Source organism: Lytechinus variegatus, chromosome 7 (assembly GCF_018143015.1).
Source record: "Lytechinus variegatus isolate NC3 chromosome 7, Lvar_3.0, whole genome shotgun sequence".
Lineage (NCBI taxonomy): Eukaryota > Metazoa > Echinodermata > Echinoidea > Temnopleuroida > Toxopneustidae > Lytechinus > Lytechinus variegatus.
The window spans coordinates 16853236-16866851 of NC_054746.1; the positions used below are offsets into that span (position 1 = coordinate 16853236).

The 13616-nt window shown below is 34.9% G+C and overlaps 1 protein-coding gene across 2 annotated transcripts; it reads left to right on the forward strand.

Moving 5' to 3' along the window:
- The first annotated feature begins 2276 nt into the window (after positions 1 to 2276).
- LOC121418585 (alpha-ketoglutarate-dependent dioxygenase alkB homolog 6-like) lies at positions 2277 to 10179 on the forward strand. 2 transcript variants are annotated; one of them, XM_041612529.1, is made up of 7 exons: positions 2277 to 2377; positions 5711 to 5779; positions 6090 to 6150; positions 6689 to 6735; positions 7271 to 7375; positions 8112 to 8222; positions 9825 to 10179. In XM_041612529.1, exons 1-7 carry the CDS (start codon positions 2318 to 2320, stop codon positions 10107 to 10109), a joined length of 738 nt encoding a protein of 245 aa, XP_041468463.1. In that variant the 5' UTR covers positions 2277 to 2317; the 3' UTR covers positions 10110 to 10179. The 2 variants fall into 2 exon arrangements, with proteins under 2 accessions (XP_041468463.1, XP_041468464.1); XM_041612530.1 differs by lacking the exon at positions 2277 to 2377 and adding an exon at positions 4021 to 4091.
- Positions 10180 to 13616: the final 3437 nt, after the last annotated feature.

Sequence of the window (13616 nt, forward strand, 5' to 3'; positions counted from 1 at the left end):
CTCATCTGTATGGTGGCAGAGTCGCTCGTTTTCCTGCTTTCTAGTAATTTATCGAAAGATCATCTACGTGTTTCCAATGCAGATTAGCTAGGACTCTGCTGGCATGCATCATTGATCAAGCAGAGGAAAATAAGTGGGCCTAAACGAGTTCCCTGCGGGGCACCAGCTTGTATTTGTTCTTCCATCCTGAGACGTACTGATCTGTAATTAACACACTGTTGCTGGTCTTTCAAGAAGTTGCATATCCATGCAACCAATGCTGGTTGAACATTCATATCTAAGAGCTTTGATAGAGCCAGGTTGTGGTCAATCCGATCGAAGGCTGTGGAAAAATCAGTGGCCAATAGGGTACACATTGATTTCGGTTTGTCATTACGTCAAACACCCATTTGGAGAAAGACCGCAGTTCAGATTGCAAACTGCGGTTCTATACCCCATTTTACATTTGAAATCCCCAAAATCATTTCCAGCTTGGCCAGGTAATCCCCGCTGTCTCAATTTCACCTCCACAGGCCAATATATGAGCGTTGAGCCAAGGACGAAATGCTAAACAACAGCTGTGCTATTACGTAAGACTTCTCTGCCTGTAGTAGGACCTTTGGAATGAAATTATTGTATTCGATATTTAATCACGTTTTCAAAGGCATATTTATTCAGAAATCCAATGTTAGTCCATTTTCAATTTCGAACGAAGAAAATCGACCTCGAAAAATAAGTAAGGGAATAAAAATGATGGCATGGTTTGCAGGGATGAAGAAAGAAAGAAAGACAGAAAGAAAGGAAGGATGGAAGAAAGAAAGGAAGGAAGAAAGAAAGAAAATATCTTCGGACCGAGGTCAAGAAACCGGTGTTTTTTTATACTTAAATTGCTTGCTTGGGGCAGTTAGGGTTTGTCGTACTTGGATAAGATAATTGATTAATATAGGTAAACAGGGGTATAGTGTTCTCAAATGGAGGTTTTCGTCATGCAACAATTACATTGAGGAGATCAATCAGATGATGCGATGTTGACATACCCTTTCTATTTCCAAACTGAGCTTTGTAGATGCATGGAAATAGCAACAAACTTCTCAGCTCTACTTTTGTCAGTGACACAGGTTTTCAATAGTGGGCTGCGGGACTTTGGGCACTGGAACAACGCAATATAAAAAAATAAATAAATGGATGGATGGATAAATTATGAATTAATTAACTAAGTAATTAATTGATTGATTGATTAACGAGTGAATGAATGAATTAGTTAGTTGAGCGAGTGAGTGAGTGAAAGAACGAATGAACAATAAAGATAAATAAATGGGTGTTTCCCCGAGGTTGGGATCAATCCAGATAAATGGGTCTTTTTTAGTATCAAAAATTGTTGACAAATTAATGATATTGGATATTTAAAGTTTGAATATTTTATGAGATATATATGAGTGAAGGTGAGAGCATTCTGATTTTTTATATTTTCTTGTCACAAAGTTTACTCACATTTTCAGTAAGACAGCATACACACTTTCAGTCTAAAAATAAAAACACATGACAACCAAGCTGTTATTGTATGTATTATTCATTTGTAGGGGACCCAACCTCGTGGAAACACCCCAGGTGGGTGTTTCATAAAGCTGTTCGTAAGTTAAGAGCGACTTTAAGAACGACTGGTGATCCTTTCTTACGCGCGTAACCATCGCTAATGAATATGCCGTTACCACAATAAAGGATCACCAGTCGTTCTTAAAGTCGCTCTTAACTTACGAACAGCTTTATTAAACGGCCCCCCGGAAACACCCAAATGGTAATTGAAATAAAAAGGCAAAACAAACATAAAAAGGAATACATAAAATTACAAAGAAAACTTTATAAAAAACAAACAACAAAATTTAGGACATTGTTTTTCTTCCTATATTGGTCCGCTTATAAAGCTATAACTGAATTCCTATCAAGGGGGCCGGGGAGGGGATAAGGGCGAGTCAAACTTTTGACCAATGATTTCTCCCGTTTAAATTTAGCGTAATAGCTCAGCTCGCGCTTAATGTTTCATCCAACGCGTTCAATAAAATGGTCAAGAAAATGTGGAAAAGAATAATAATTTATTAAAGTATCAAAGATTTATATTATTGAATTATTAGAATGAAAGACTCTTCCGCCAAGAAGGATCCCGACGCCCGGTCACGACACCCCCAAAATAATGATTGCAAAATAGTTCTTGAAATTTATTATTTTGAGTCCAGTCAGCCTCAAGCAGCGCAGTCTAGTCAGGGCGCCGGCCGGATCGACTGGACAGATAGACGCGGTACCGGGCGGTATAGTGGAGCAGACGAAATATTCGATCATTAAAATGGATATTTCATCAGCATCTGAAGGTGGGGTGTCACTGAACGAATACAGAGTAAAGAATGTATGTATCATTTAATCAAATTTTAATCATATTGGTCCATTGACAACGTCCAAAATAGATATTTGACCAACAATATGCCATATCATGTAAAAATAATACTGCCAAGTCCCATGCACGGGGTTTTGCGTAGTGTACGGTACGGTACTCTCATAATGGGGCATTTTTTAGCAATTACTGTGCAGACCCACTGGCACTCCTGCAGGCGCGTAGCCATGGGTTGGGGCGGTGGGGGCGGTCGCCCCCCCCAAAACGTCCCCAAAAAGAAAAAAAAAAGAAGGGAAAAAAGAGAGGAGAAAAGGAAAAGGGAATAGAGGAAAGGGAAGAAAGGTAGCTATGTGTTTTTTTCTTTTTATTCTTTATTTTTTCTCAAAAAAGAAACTCCTTCACTCTTCTTGCTCTAAATTCATATGTGAATTTTGCTTCCGCGCTGCGCGCGGTTAAATGACAATATTGAAGTTCTCCATTGTTTCCCCCACCTTTTCTCTAACCCTGTTTTTCCACATCAGCTATGTGCTTCTTGTCAGTTAAAGTTAAAATTGTATACATTAGGGCATGAATTTGAGTGAGGTTAGGTCGAAGTAAATATACGAAGTTATCTTTTTTTTCAATTGATCGCGCAACTTCTGGCTCCGAGCGGGTAAAATCTTTATATCAGTTTCTGCCGTCACCTCCTTAAAGTCAACTTCTCCCGCTTTTCAGCTCATTACTAAACAACCATAATTTGGGGGCAAACAGGTTCCTACTTTAAAAAGAGGAAGGTATGGAATTCGTGTCTTATTAGATAAAAAAGTACAATATTTTTTATCAAATTGTATTAAACTTCATGTCATTTCCCTGTATACATTCATCTCCTGTCCTGTTTTGCGCCCTCAGTTTGAAATTTTGAATGACACTTAAGTTTCTTTATATTCAAAATGAAGCGCTTCAGGATAAGTAAAAAAAATTAGGCATCCTTTTTTATATAAATAGATAATTTCAACAAATCACAGAAGTTTCAACTTTTTGCGCACTATTTTCCTTGTAATGAAGTTCAATAATCTTAGAAAATCAATTGAATTAGAGCCGATTGGGTATTAGAGATCTACATTTGATGAAACGTCCGCCCTTTGAAATTTCAGAGTTTCATTGCTCTGCGCGGGGAGGAATATCTTCTCCTCTTGTTTGCGAGTTAAAAATATGCACTGATGCTAAATTGTTTGTAATCAAATCTGATCTTTCCAAAGAAAGTTTCAATATATCTTTGAGAATACCCTTTTCTCGGGACCCTTTTTATGGCAAGAAAAATTGATAAAACACTTTAGCTTCCGCGCTTCGCGCGGAGTTATTATCATTTTTATTTCCTCCATTGTATACCTCTTTTGTGCGTTCACAATCACTTTTGAAAACAAGGTTCAAAATCGCAATATAGTCAACCGAATTGGAGGTACTAGAGACAAGAGAAACGGCTCCTTTTCATTTTAATTTATGAAACACTGAAAGCTTCGCGCGGGAGGGGGAAACTCCCCTCCCTGCACCCACCCCCTAGGGAGCGCGCTTCGCGCGCTCTGTAAGTGTTGGCACGCTTCGCGTGCATTTACCGCCCCCTCCAAAATGAAATCCTGGCTACGCGGTTGCACTCCTGCTGCTCCTACTACCAAAGATACTACAAGGGGAAGATCGGACAGTACATAGACCGCGTAATGAAACGCTCGGGAAGAGCGCCCTACAGCGTTGAGTAAGTAACAACCTTTTGTTACCTTTGCGTATCGCGAGATGGTTGTGACTTGTGTACAAAACATATGAGAGAAATGGTGAAAGGTTGAATGGAAAGACTATTTTTACATTTCTAAATTTTTTTCTTCAATTTTCCCCCCTTACATTTGAGATAAATATATTTCAGATGTTTCTTGGTAAGAAAATGTGGAAATATTTGCACCTGCCACCCTTGAGCCCTCTCCAAACTCCACTCTCTCATTTCCCCCATATGTTTTATACACAGTCGCGTGCCGATATGCAAAGGTTTACTTACTCAACGCTGTTGGGCGCCCTTCCCTATCAGCATTTATCGAGCGTTTCAAAAAATCGCCAAAGTGTCCGATCTTCCCCTTGTAGTATTTTTGCTAATACCAATGATTGAGATAATCATAAAACCATAACAATATTGACCTGTCAGGTGACAACAGTGCTCATACAGGATGGAGCAATTGTAGATATTTGACGTTGACGACACCTGCAGTAACACTCAAATCATCCTGTGCACACAATCATGATTCCCGGGCAATGATTACATTAATTATTTTACAAGATTTTTCAATTGTCTAAAGTTAGACTAAAGTTAGTACTTTCATTTATTTATTTTTTCTTAGTTCTGAACTTTTTTAGTAAAATTAGTCATTGTAAATTGCAGTTTAGGTATCACAAATTATCACCGTAAAGGCTTCATCGTGGCAAGATACCACAGTTGTCAAGAACAATACAAGACATGTAGGACCCTAGCCATATTTGTTTTAAACATGTAGATCTAATGTCATCTATTTTTTAAAAAGGAAACCCCTGATCTGATAAAATTGCAATTATTGAGATGAAGTTTTCAAAGTAAAATGATAACTATTAGCTACTTTGCATTTCAAACATCAAAATATCACAATGTAAATGATTTAAATCTTAAGACATAAAAACATACAAATCAACAAGGTCTATGTTTAAAAATGACAATAATATTTAGATTCTAATGGAATATTAATAAGGGTATAAAACTGAGGAATTATAGAGAGTCTGCCATTTCAGATTCTTTGTCAATTCAATCATTTTTTTCTATTTTCAAATCAAGCACATTTTACCTACTCTATCTCTTATTTAGTTAAGAAGTTAAACTTTGGTGTTAAGAAATGGGCCACTTGATCTGGGGTTGATAGGGTCAATGATAGCAGGGTAGCCATTGTACTTTTGCAAAAAGAGTTTTTAAAAAGTTAAAAACAAAAAACAACAAGTTTTCAACAACAAGAAGATCAACAACCCATCAATTTGTGATTTCAAGTTCTTTCCCATGAAAAAAGTACAAAGGAAATGGCAATCTACATGTCCAATTAAACACACACAAAAAAGTAATTTGAATATTGTACTTTCAGTCTCTTAAAGTCCATTTTTCATAGAATCTAGAAAATAGAATGCTAGTGCCACCATGTTAAAATAATTGTTATGGATCATTTACATTACAGTATACTAAAACTATATAGATCTTGTGATTTTTGTTTTTATCCATTTTGCAAATTTACTTTATGAGTGTCTTATTTTTACTTCTTTTCAATTTTTCCTTGTATTGATAATTATTTTGGATTTTCCATTGTTTTGAAGGCTCCCAACATGGTATACTACATCCCAAACTTTGTAACAGAAGAAGAAGGCAAATATCTATTGAATCAGGTGAACATTTTTTGTAACTTCTTAAAAGTGTATATCTTTCAACAAGTCATCAATTCTTTCAGTAAACTTTTAAAATGTTGAATACTTCTGCAGTTGTAAATAAATGGGAGAAAGTGTATGAGATTGTATTAATTGCATTTTGACTTAATGTTTTTGTATAAATATTTGATATTGTTGAATTATGAAGGAGTGGTTTCACATTATTTTAACATCAATTCAAAATGCTTTATTGTAGAGACCTTCACTTGTGGGTTGGTAATCATTAACAATTTGATTTTTTTTATGAATGTGATGGTTTTTCTATCACTAGGTCTATACAGCCCCCAAGCCAAAATGGACCCAACTATCCAATAGACGTCTTCAAAACTGGGGTAAATCAATTTTATAATCTTTTTATTTATCTTTTTTTCCTATAAAAAGAAAATAATGACCAGTTTTCATTTGTTTAAGAAACGTTTAGTATGATATAAAGATAGTGGTTAATAAAATTAATCTTTGTGGATATATGGAGATAAATTGTGTTGAAAGAAGAACATTTTGTTTCATTTTTAGATTATTAAATTATTCATTGCCACTTTTTTTGTTATTATTATCTTGGGCGGGGGGTATTTTTAAAGTGAAATAGTAATAATGATGGGAAATCGACTGTAATCTCAAACTATATGAAGATTTTTTTTAGTTTACATTTGTTTCATTTAACTTTTCTGATGTACTTGTAGTATCTAAATGTATTCTGCATTACTGACGAGCCAGAAAAAGGTTTCCTACAAGAAGAGATATCTCTATGAGACTATGTTTCTATGACTGTCTTTTTCTTGTGGGTTGTCATCACCAATATCCTAAAAGTTTTGCTGAGTCATTATATGTCAAATGCTCTACACCAGTTTCCTTATTCCTTATTTTTCTAAGGTGGCCTACCTCATCCTAAAGGAATGATTGCAGAGGAATTACCAAAGGTATTAAAATATTGCAGATTTTGTGTTTGATAACAATACATTGTTGACAGTTCATAATATTTTCACAATATCGGTTTTCATTCAGTAATTTACATGGATATTACTGATGTTTTATCCTTTGTTTGGAATCGTAGAATTATTTTTATAAACAGTATTAAAAAACTTCGCATTGGTGTTAGGTTATTCTGCACTCTCTCCCTTTCTTTTTCTATCACTCTTAATTTGATTGATTTTTAAATTGTGTAAGAAAGTTAATGTCATGAAACTCAATATAAAAATATCATAAAAATACCATGAAAGTTAATTAGTAATGTGATAGTCAAATGAATATTCAATTGGAAGCATAATCGATTCCAAACTACTTGTATGCCAGGCAGTTAGATACATCACCAAAATAACTTATTATGTATCATTCACTTTATTTTTTAACAAAATGAAATAGCTATTCTAAAGTTGTGTTGTTGTTTTTGTTTTTTAAACTTCAAATTTAATTCTTCTTGTTTATTCATCTGATTTTTTTCTTCTTTACATAAAGTGGTTGGATGTGTATGCTAATAAGATCGCAGGACTAGGTGTGTTTGGAGATCATATACCAAACCATGTTCTCGTCAATGAATACCAGTCAGGCCAAGGAATCATGGTAAATGAAGTTAGAGAAAAAGTTCGTAGTTGAGTGTTACGCTGATTGTTATGGAAAAGATATGTAAGATACAATTGAAACAGATTCAATACATTCATTTTTGTTGTTTTCTGATAGTTAACACCAAGTTTAACTCTTATGAACAAGAATTTTATACCATACTTCTATGGAATGTTCGGTTTTATCTTTATGACAAGGGTAGTTGTGCCAAATTACTCGTTGAAATTGATTGAAAACTTACATCACCCTTTTTTTATTTTCATTTAATACCAAAATAATTTTTGAAAACTTTTCCCCACCGTATCAAAATGATCTGTACTTTGTGAACGAGATGGCTGTTGACACTATGTAAAACTGTGGTCTAAGATCAGTGGTGCACCTTGACCCGGAGGAGACAAAGCATTGGAGGGGCACTGTGTTGTTTGTGAACAATGCTGTGCCCCTCCAATGCTTTGACTTCTCCGGGTCATGGTCCAATACTGTCTAAGATAACCTAGGGTTAACTAACCAACTGCTTTGAGAATACCTGCCTACATGTTTATTTTTGCATGTTTTACCTCTGTGCTTGTTTGCCCCGTTGTGAGATATTTGTCTACAATTAAAGATTTTCATTGCAAACCATTGATGACAGTATTGGATCACCATTGATACCATGGGTTGATGCTGTGTGCATACGCAATTCGTTTTGATCTTTGTTAACATGCAGTGAAATTCCTTTTGATTCATATATTTCTAGCCCCATGAAGATGGCCCTCTCTTCTACCCAGTTGTATCAACTATCAGCCTTGGGTCACATACATTCCTAGAATTCTACAAAAAGAGGGAAATGAACAATGGAGATTTACAGGTTTGAAGCTTTTACTTACAGTGGGGTAGAGTGAAATCATCAACATTTAAATGTAATATTATTATTATTATTATCATTAGTATTATCATTATCATTACCGGTATTATGATCATTATTATAATTATTATTATCATCATCATCATTATTATTATTGTCATTTTTGTCTCACCTGCGAAGCAAAGTGAGACTATAGGCGCCGCTTTTCCGACGGCGACGGCGGCGGCGGCGTCAACATCAAATCTTAACCTGAGGTTAAGTTTTTGAAATGACATCATAACTTAGAAAGTATATGGACCTAGTTAATAAAACTTGGCCATAAGGTTAATCAAGTATTACTGAACATCCTATTAGAGTTTCATGTCACATGACCAAGGTCAAAGGTCATTTAGGGTCAATGAACTTAGACCATGTTGGAGGAATCAACATCGAAATCTTAACCTGAGGTTAAGTTTTTGAAATGTCATCATAACTTAGAAAATATATGGACCTAGTTCATGAAACTTGGACATAAGGTTAATCAAGTATCAATGAACATCCTGCATGAGTTTCACGTCACATGACCAAGGTCAAAGTTCATTTAGGGTCAATGAACTTTGGACGAATTGGGGATATCTGTTGAATTCCCATCATAACTTTGAAAGTTTATGGATCTGATTCATGAAACTTGGACATAATAGTAATCAAGCATCGCTGAACATTTTGTGCAAGTTTCAGGTCACATGATCAAGGTCAAAGGTCATTTAGGGTCAATGAACTTTGGCCGAATTGGGGATATCTGTTGAATTCCCATCATAACTTTGAAAGTTTATGGATCTGATTCATGAAACTTGGACATAATAGTAATCAAGCATCACTGAACATTTTGTGCAAGTTTCAGGTCTCATGATTAAGGTCAAAGGTCATTTAGGGTCAATGAACTTTGGCCGAATCGGGGGTATCTGTTGAATTACCATCATAACTTTGAAAGTTTATTGGTCTAGTTCGTTAAACTTGGACATTAGAGTAACCAAGTATCACTGAACATCCTGTGCGTGTTTCAGGTCACATGTCCAAGGTCAAAGGTCAATGAACTTTAGCCGAATTGGGTGTATCTGTTGAATTACCATCATAACTTTGAAAGTTTATGGATCTGATTCATGAAACTTGTACATAAGAGTAATCAAGTATCACTGAACATCCTGTTCCAGTTTCAGGTCACATGATCAAGGTCAAAGGTCATGTAAGGTCAATGAACTTTGGCCATGTTGGGGTTTTTTGTTGAATAACCATCATATCTCTGTAAGTTTATTGGTCTAGTTCATAAAAAGAGGACATAAGAGTAACCATGTATCACTGAACATCTTGTGCGAGTTAGAGTAGTATGCAAAGTCAGCACTGCTGCTATATTGAACCGCGTGATGCAGGTGAGACGGCCAGAGGCATTCCACTTGTTATTATTCTTTTCATTATTGTCACAATCGTTATTTATTTTTTTCATTAACCTCAATGTAATTACTAGTATTATAAATTAAGTAAAATGCCAATTAACCAAGAGATAGTTGTAATGTAGTTTTTGCCTAGATAATCACTGTAGTGCTTTTACATTCATGTTTTTATCATTAGCAATCATCAGATGAGGGGATCCAGAGCAACTCGGATTTCAGTGAACCATGCTTCTCTCTTCTTCTGGAGCCGTGTAGCCTCCTGATCCTACAAGATTCCATGTACACCGACCACCTACATGGCATAGCAGAGAGGACCACAGATATCATCACGTCTAGTGTTGCCAATTTGAGTGCCACTGGCTACCAAGTAGACCAGGAGATTGAAAGGACTTGTAGGGTATCGCTAACTATCAGGTACTTCCCCAAGACTTTGAAATTCAAACTGAAGTTTGGAAAGAGGTGATAAACTGACCATCCCTTAATAGCTGAACACATTGTTGAACTTAAAGTATGAATTTGAAACTGAAAGCTACTGTTTGGAAAAAGGTAATAAACCAACCATCTCTTGACAGAATACTTAATTTCAAAATTGAAACTGAAGTTTGGAAAGATGTGATGAACCAGCCATCCCTTGATTGAATACTTCATATTTGACGAGACTTGATGAGGAAGACAGACTGAACCCACTGGTAGTGGTAGCAATTCCTATGATTTAGCAGCCTTAAAATGTGGAATATCCTATCTGAATACTGAAAGAAAGTTGTCTTATTTAAAAGAAAACTATGAGAGTTCTAAATATTGTGCCTTATGTCTCTTTGCAATTCGAAGTTTAATTGTTAATGTTCTTGTTGTTTCTTTACTGTTTTATTTTCTGATATAATGCACCTTGTTGTTTCAATTAGCCATTCCTTTTTTATTGAATGTAATTATGTTATCTTCATATATAATTTTTTTTTCTATGTTTGGGCACGTGTTGATCATCACTTTACTTCTCAAATGATCCACACCTATTTCATTGTATGTTTTGATAACTTGAATACATTGTTTTTTATGTATGTTATTTTTTCCTCAATTAAACAATAGGTGTGATGATGATGATAATCATATGCATTTATACTGTATATAACGCCATCTATCAGAATACTTCATTCCAATCTGCACTGCCTTTATTAATAGCCTGGCTTTAGCTCCAGCTGCTTCTAGCATTCAAGGAATGAATTAGATGGAGGTGCCAATTTACTCCCCTGGGGAGTGTCTCTGCAACCTTTATTGTCTGACAAGTAGTCATATCTGACAACTTTCCTTGATTGGTTAAAAAGTGCAGTTCCTATGGTAACTGTCGGATTATCCAGAGACAAGTCCTTTCATGAAATGTTCCCCACAGAGTTCATAAAAATGATAAATCTTGAATTAATAATAATGATAATTCATCTTAAAATTTATCTTAAAGTGTTCTAACATAAGATGCAGTATGTAAAATGTTCATTTAATGCATTAGATAGATAAAATATTTCTTCTATTCTTTTCATGGCCTTGAAGGTCAAAATGAAAATGGCATATGCTTTTGTCAAAAGTATTATGTGCCAAGGGTGTCATGTGCCAAAGTTATTATACAGATGACTCAGTTATTATAGGCAGGCTGATATTTGTATGATTCATGCATATTGCTATGGGCAGAGGAAACAACACTTGTTAAAAGGATACACCAATAAACTATATAGTACATACTTTTGAGAGCTTGACTGAAGAGGAAGAACAAAATAGTTAACTAATTAGAGAAGCCTATATAATAAAGAAAGATATCATATAAAATGGATCAAGCGATGTAAAGGTAAACTGGGTGTGATGGCCTGAGATTAACATCTTGGCCTATTCGGACTTATTTTAGGGTTATCTTAGATTATATTTATGGATCCCTAGCTGCTGGCACACAGTACTTTTTCTGAAAAATTTCTGTATGATCTCTTCACAAAAAAAAGTCTTGTATGCAAGGCAGCTTATTTGAATGGATCTATTAAGAGGCAACGCAAATGAAGTATAAGAATATATGTATTTCTCATAAGGGATTTTTTGCATCATAGTGGTAAGAAGACACATGCTAGAAGTAATGAACCACTTCAATGATATTTATTGCAGGATGCAAAAATAATCTTATATGTATATATATATAGAGAGAGAGAGAGAGGAATTTTATGCTATTCCATTAATGTATAACTTGTTTTGAATCCATGTGGAAGAATTAAAATCATCTGTATCATAATTCGTGATTTGATGGAATTTTTCCGTTTTATTATCAAATTAATATGAAAGTTTAATAAATGACATTTCATGAAATAATTTCTAAGGAAATAAAGAGAGTGTTTCATCATTGTTTCTCTAATTTGCATACTGAAAAGGATGTGTATGTATGTACTGTTTTGTGAAAATTTGGAAGTCTTAAAAATGCCATAACTTTCTTATTTTACATTTGATTATGGTGAAATTTCAGTGCTACGCTTGCTGATTTTTTTTACTTGTTCAAATTAACCTGTTGTCGGGATGGACTTTTATTTACAAAAATATCATTGCCATTGATAAAAAAAAATCCATGTCCCCCTTTTTAGCCAAACAATCAAACTTGTTCAATCCTCTCCTCCAGCCATATTACTAAGAGACAGAATCTTAATGTTATGCAGCAATGAGAAGAATCTCTTTAGTTAATGTTTCTGTGAATGAATGGTTCATTTACATGGTAATTGTAAGGTTTGGCCAGGGCAGTGATTGAACCTTGCCTTGGATGAATAGGTCCCTTTTTTTGTCCCGTGCAGTGATCCATTGATTTTGACCAGCTGCTTGGGATGTTTTCGGGCAAGGAGTGTGTCCCAGTGTTTCAACACACCTCTCTTTCAGACTTGTGAGCACACAATTTATGTGCAGATTTTAGAGAAGGAGATTGCCATGTTTAATCATCATTTTGAAGATATCTACGCTTCTTTTCACTGAAAACCAGCTATTTTAACTGCAGTTTCTTGAGGCCAGGTATGTGCAGTGTTAGTCAATTAAAGCCTGTTTTCTGAAAGTGATCGGTAAGTGGAAATGATATTTCTCTACTTTTATCCAGTTTATGTAACTATAAAATTGCAACAAAAAAATCTAAAGGAAATAATTTATGAGGATGATGTAATATTAGTAGTTCATGATAATTTGATATTGAATAGACAGAGGTGTATTGAGATATGGAGATAAGCATTTTGTGGGTGTGTCTAGACAAGATGATATTATCAGAGGATCAATGCATGATCTTTGCTGGGGTTGAATGCTATAATATGGTAAATTGAGTTGAAAAACAAGGGATTTTCTATATTTATTCTTAAAATAACAGTAATAGGTATGAATTATAATGCGCCAAATTTGCTCTAAAGAGTGCTCAAGGCATAAAAAAGAAAGAGAGAGAGAGGGGTGTGATGAACCCCCACAATTTTTGAGAGGGCCACACATGGTTTATGGTAAAATTCCAACAAATTTGTGAGCGAGCGAAGCAAATATTTTTTACATTTTTAATTTTCAAAAGCTAATTTTGAGAGAGTATTGACAATATATTCAAAATACAATATCCCTTTTCACTTTTTTTCTTTCCTTTTCTTTTTCTCTTTATCTTGGTTGTGGAACTTTTAACAGGGTCATGGGCCACAAGCCCCCCCCCCCATGAATGCATTGATAAATTAAAAAAGAATTCGAGACAATTAGGAAAAAGTAGGCCTATATTCAAACAGGTGCATATTTTTTATCTTGCTTTTCTTTGAAACAATAATATATTCAATTTAAATGTAGACATATTCCGATATAAAGAGACTTGTATGTTTTGGGGGGTGATACTATGTGGGTATATCCATGTAACTCAAATTACAATTTTCTATTCAGTTTGTTTAGGCCTTTTCAGTCAACCTAATTCATTTTATAATATATATACCCTTCGGACTGCTGAACGCAA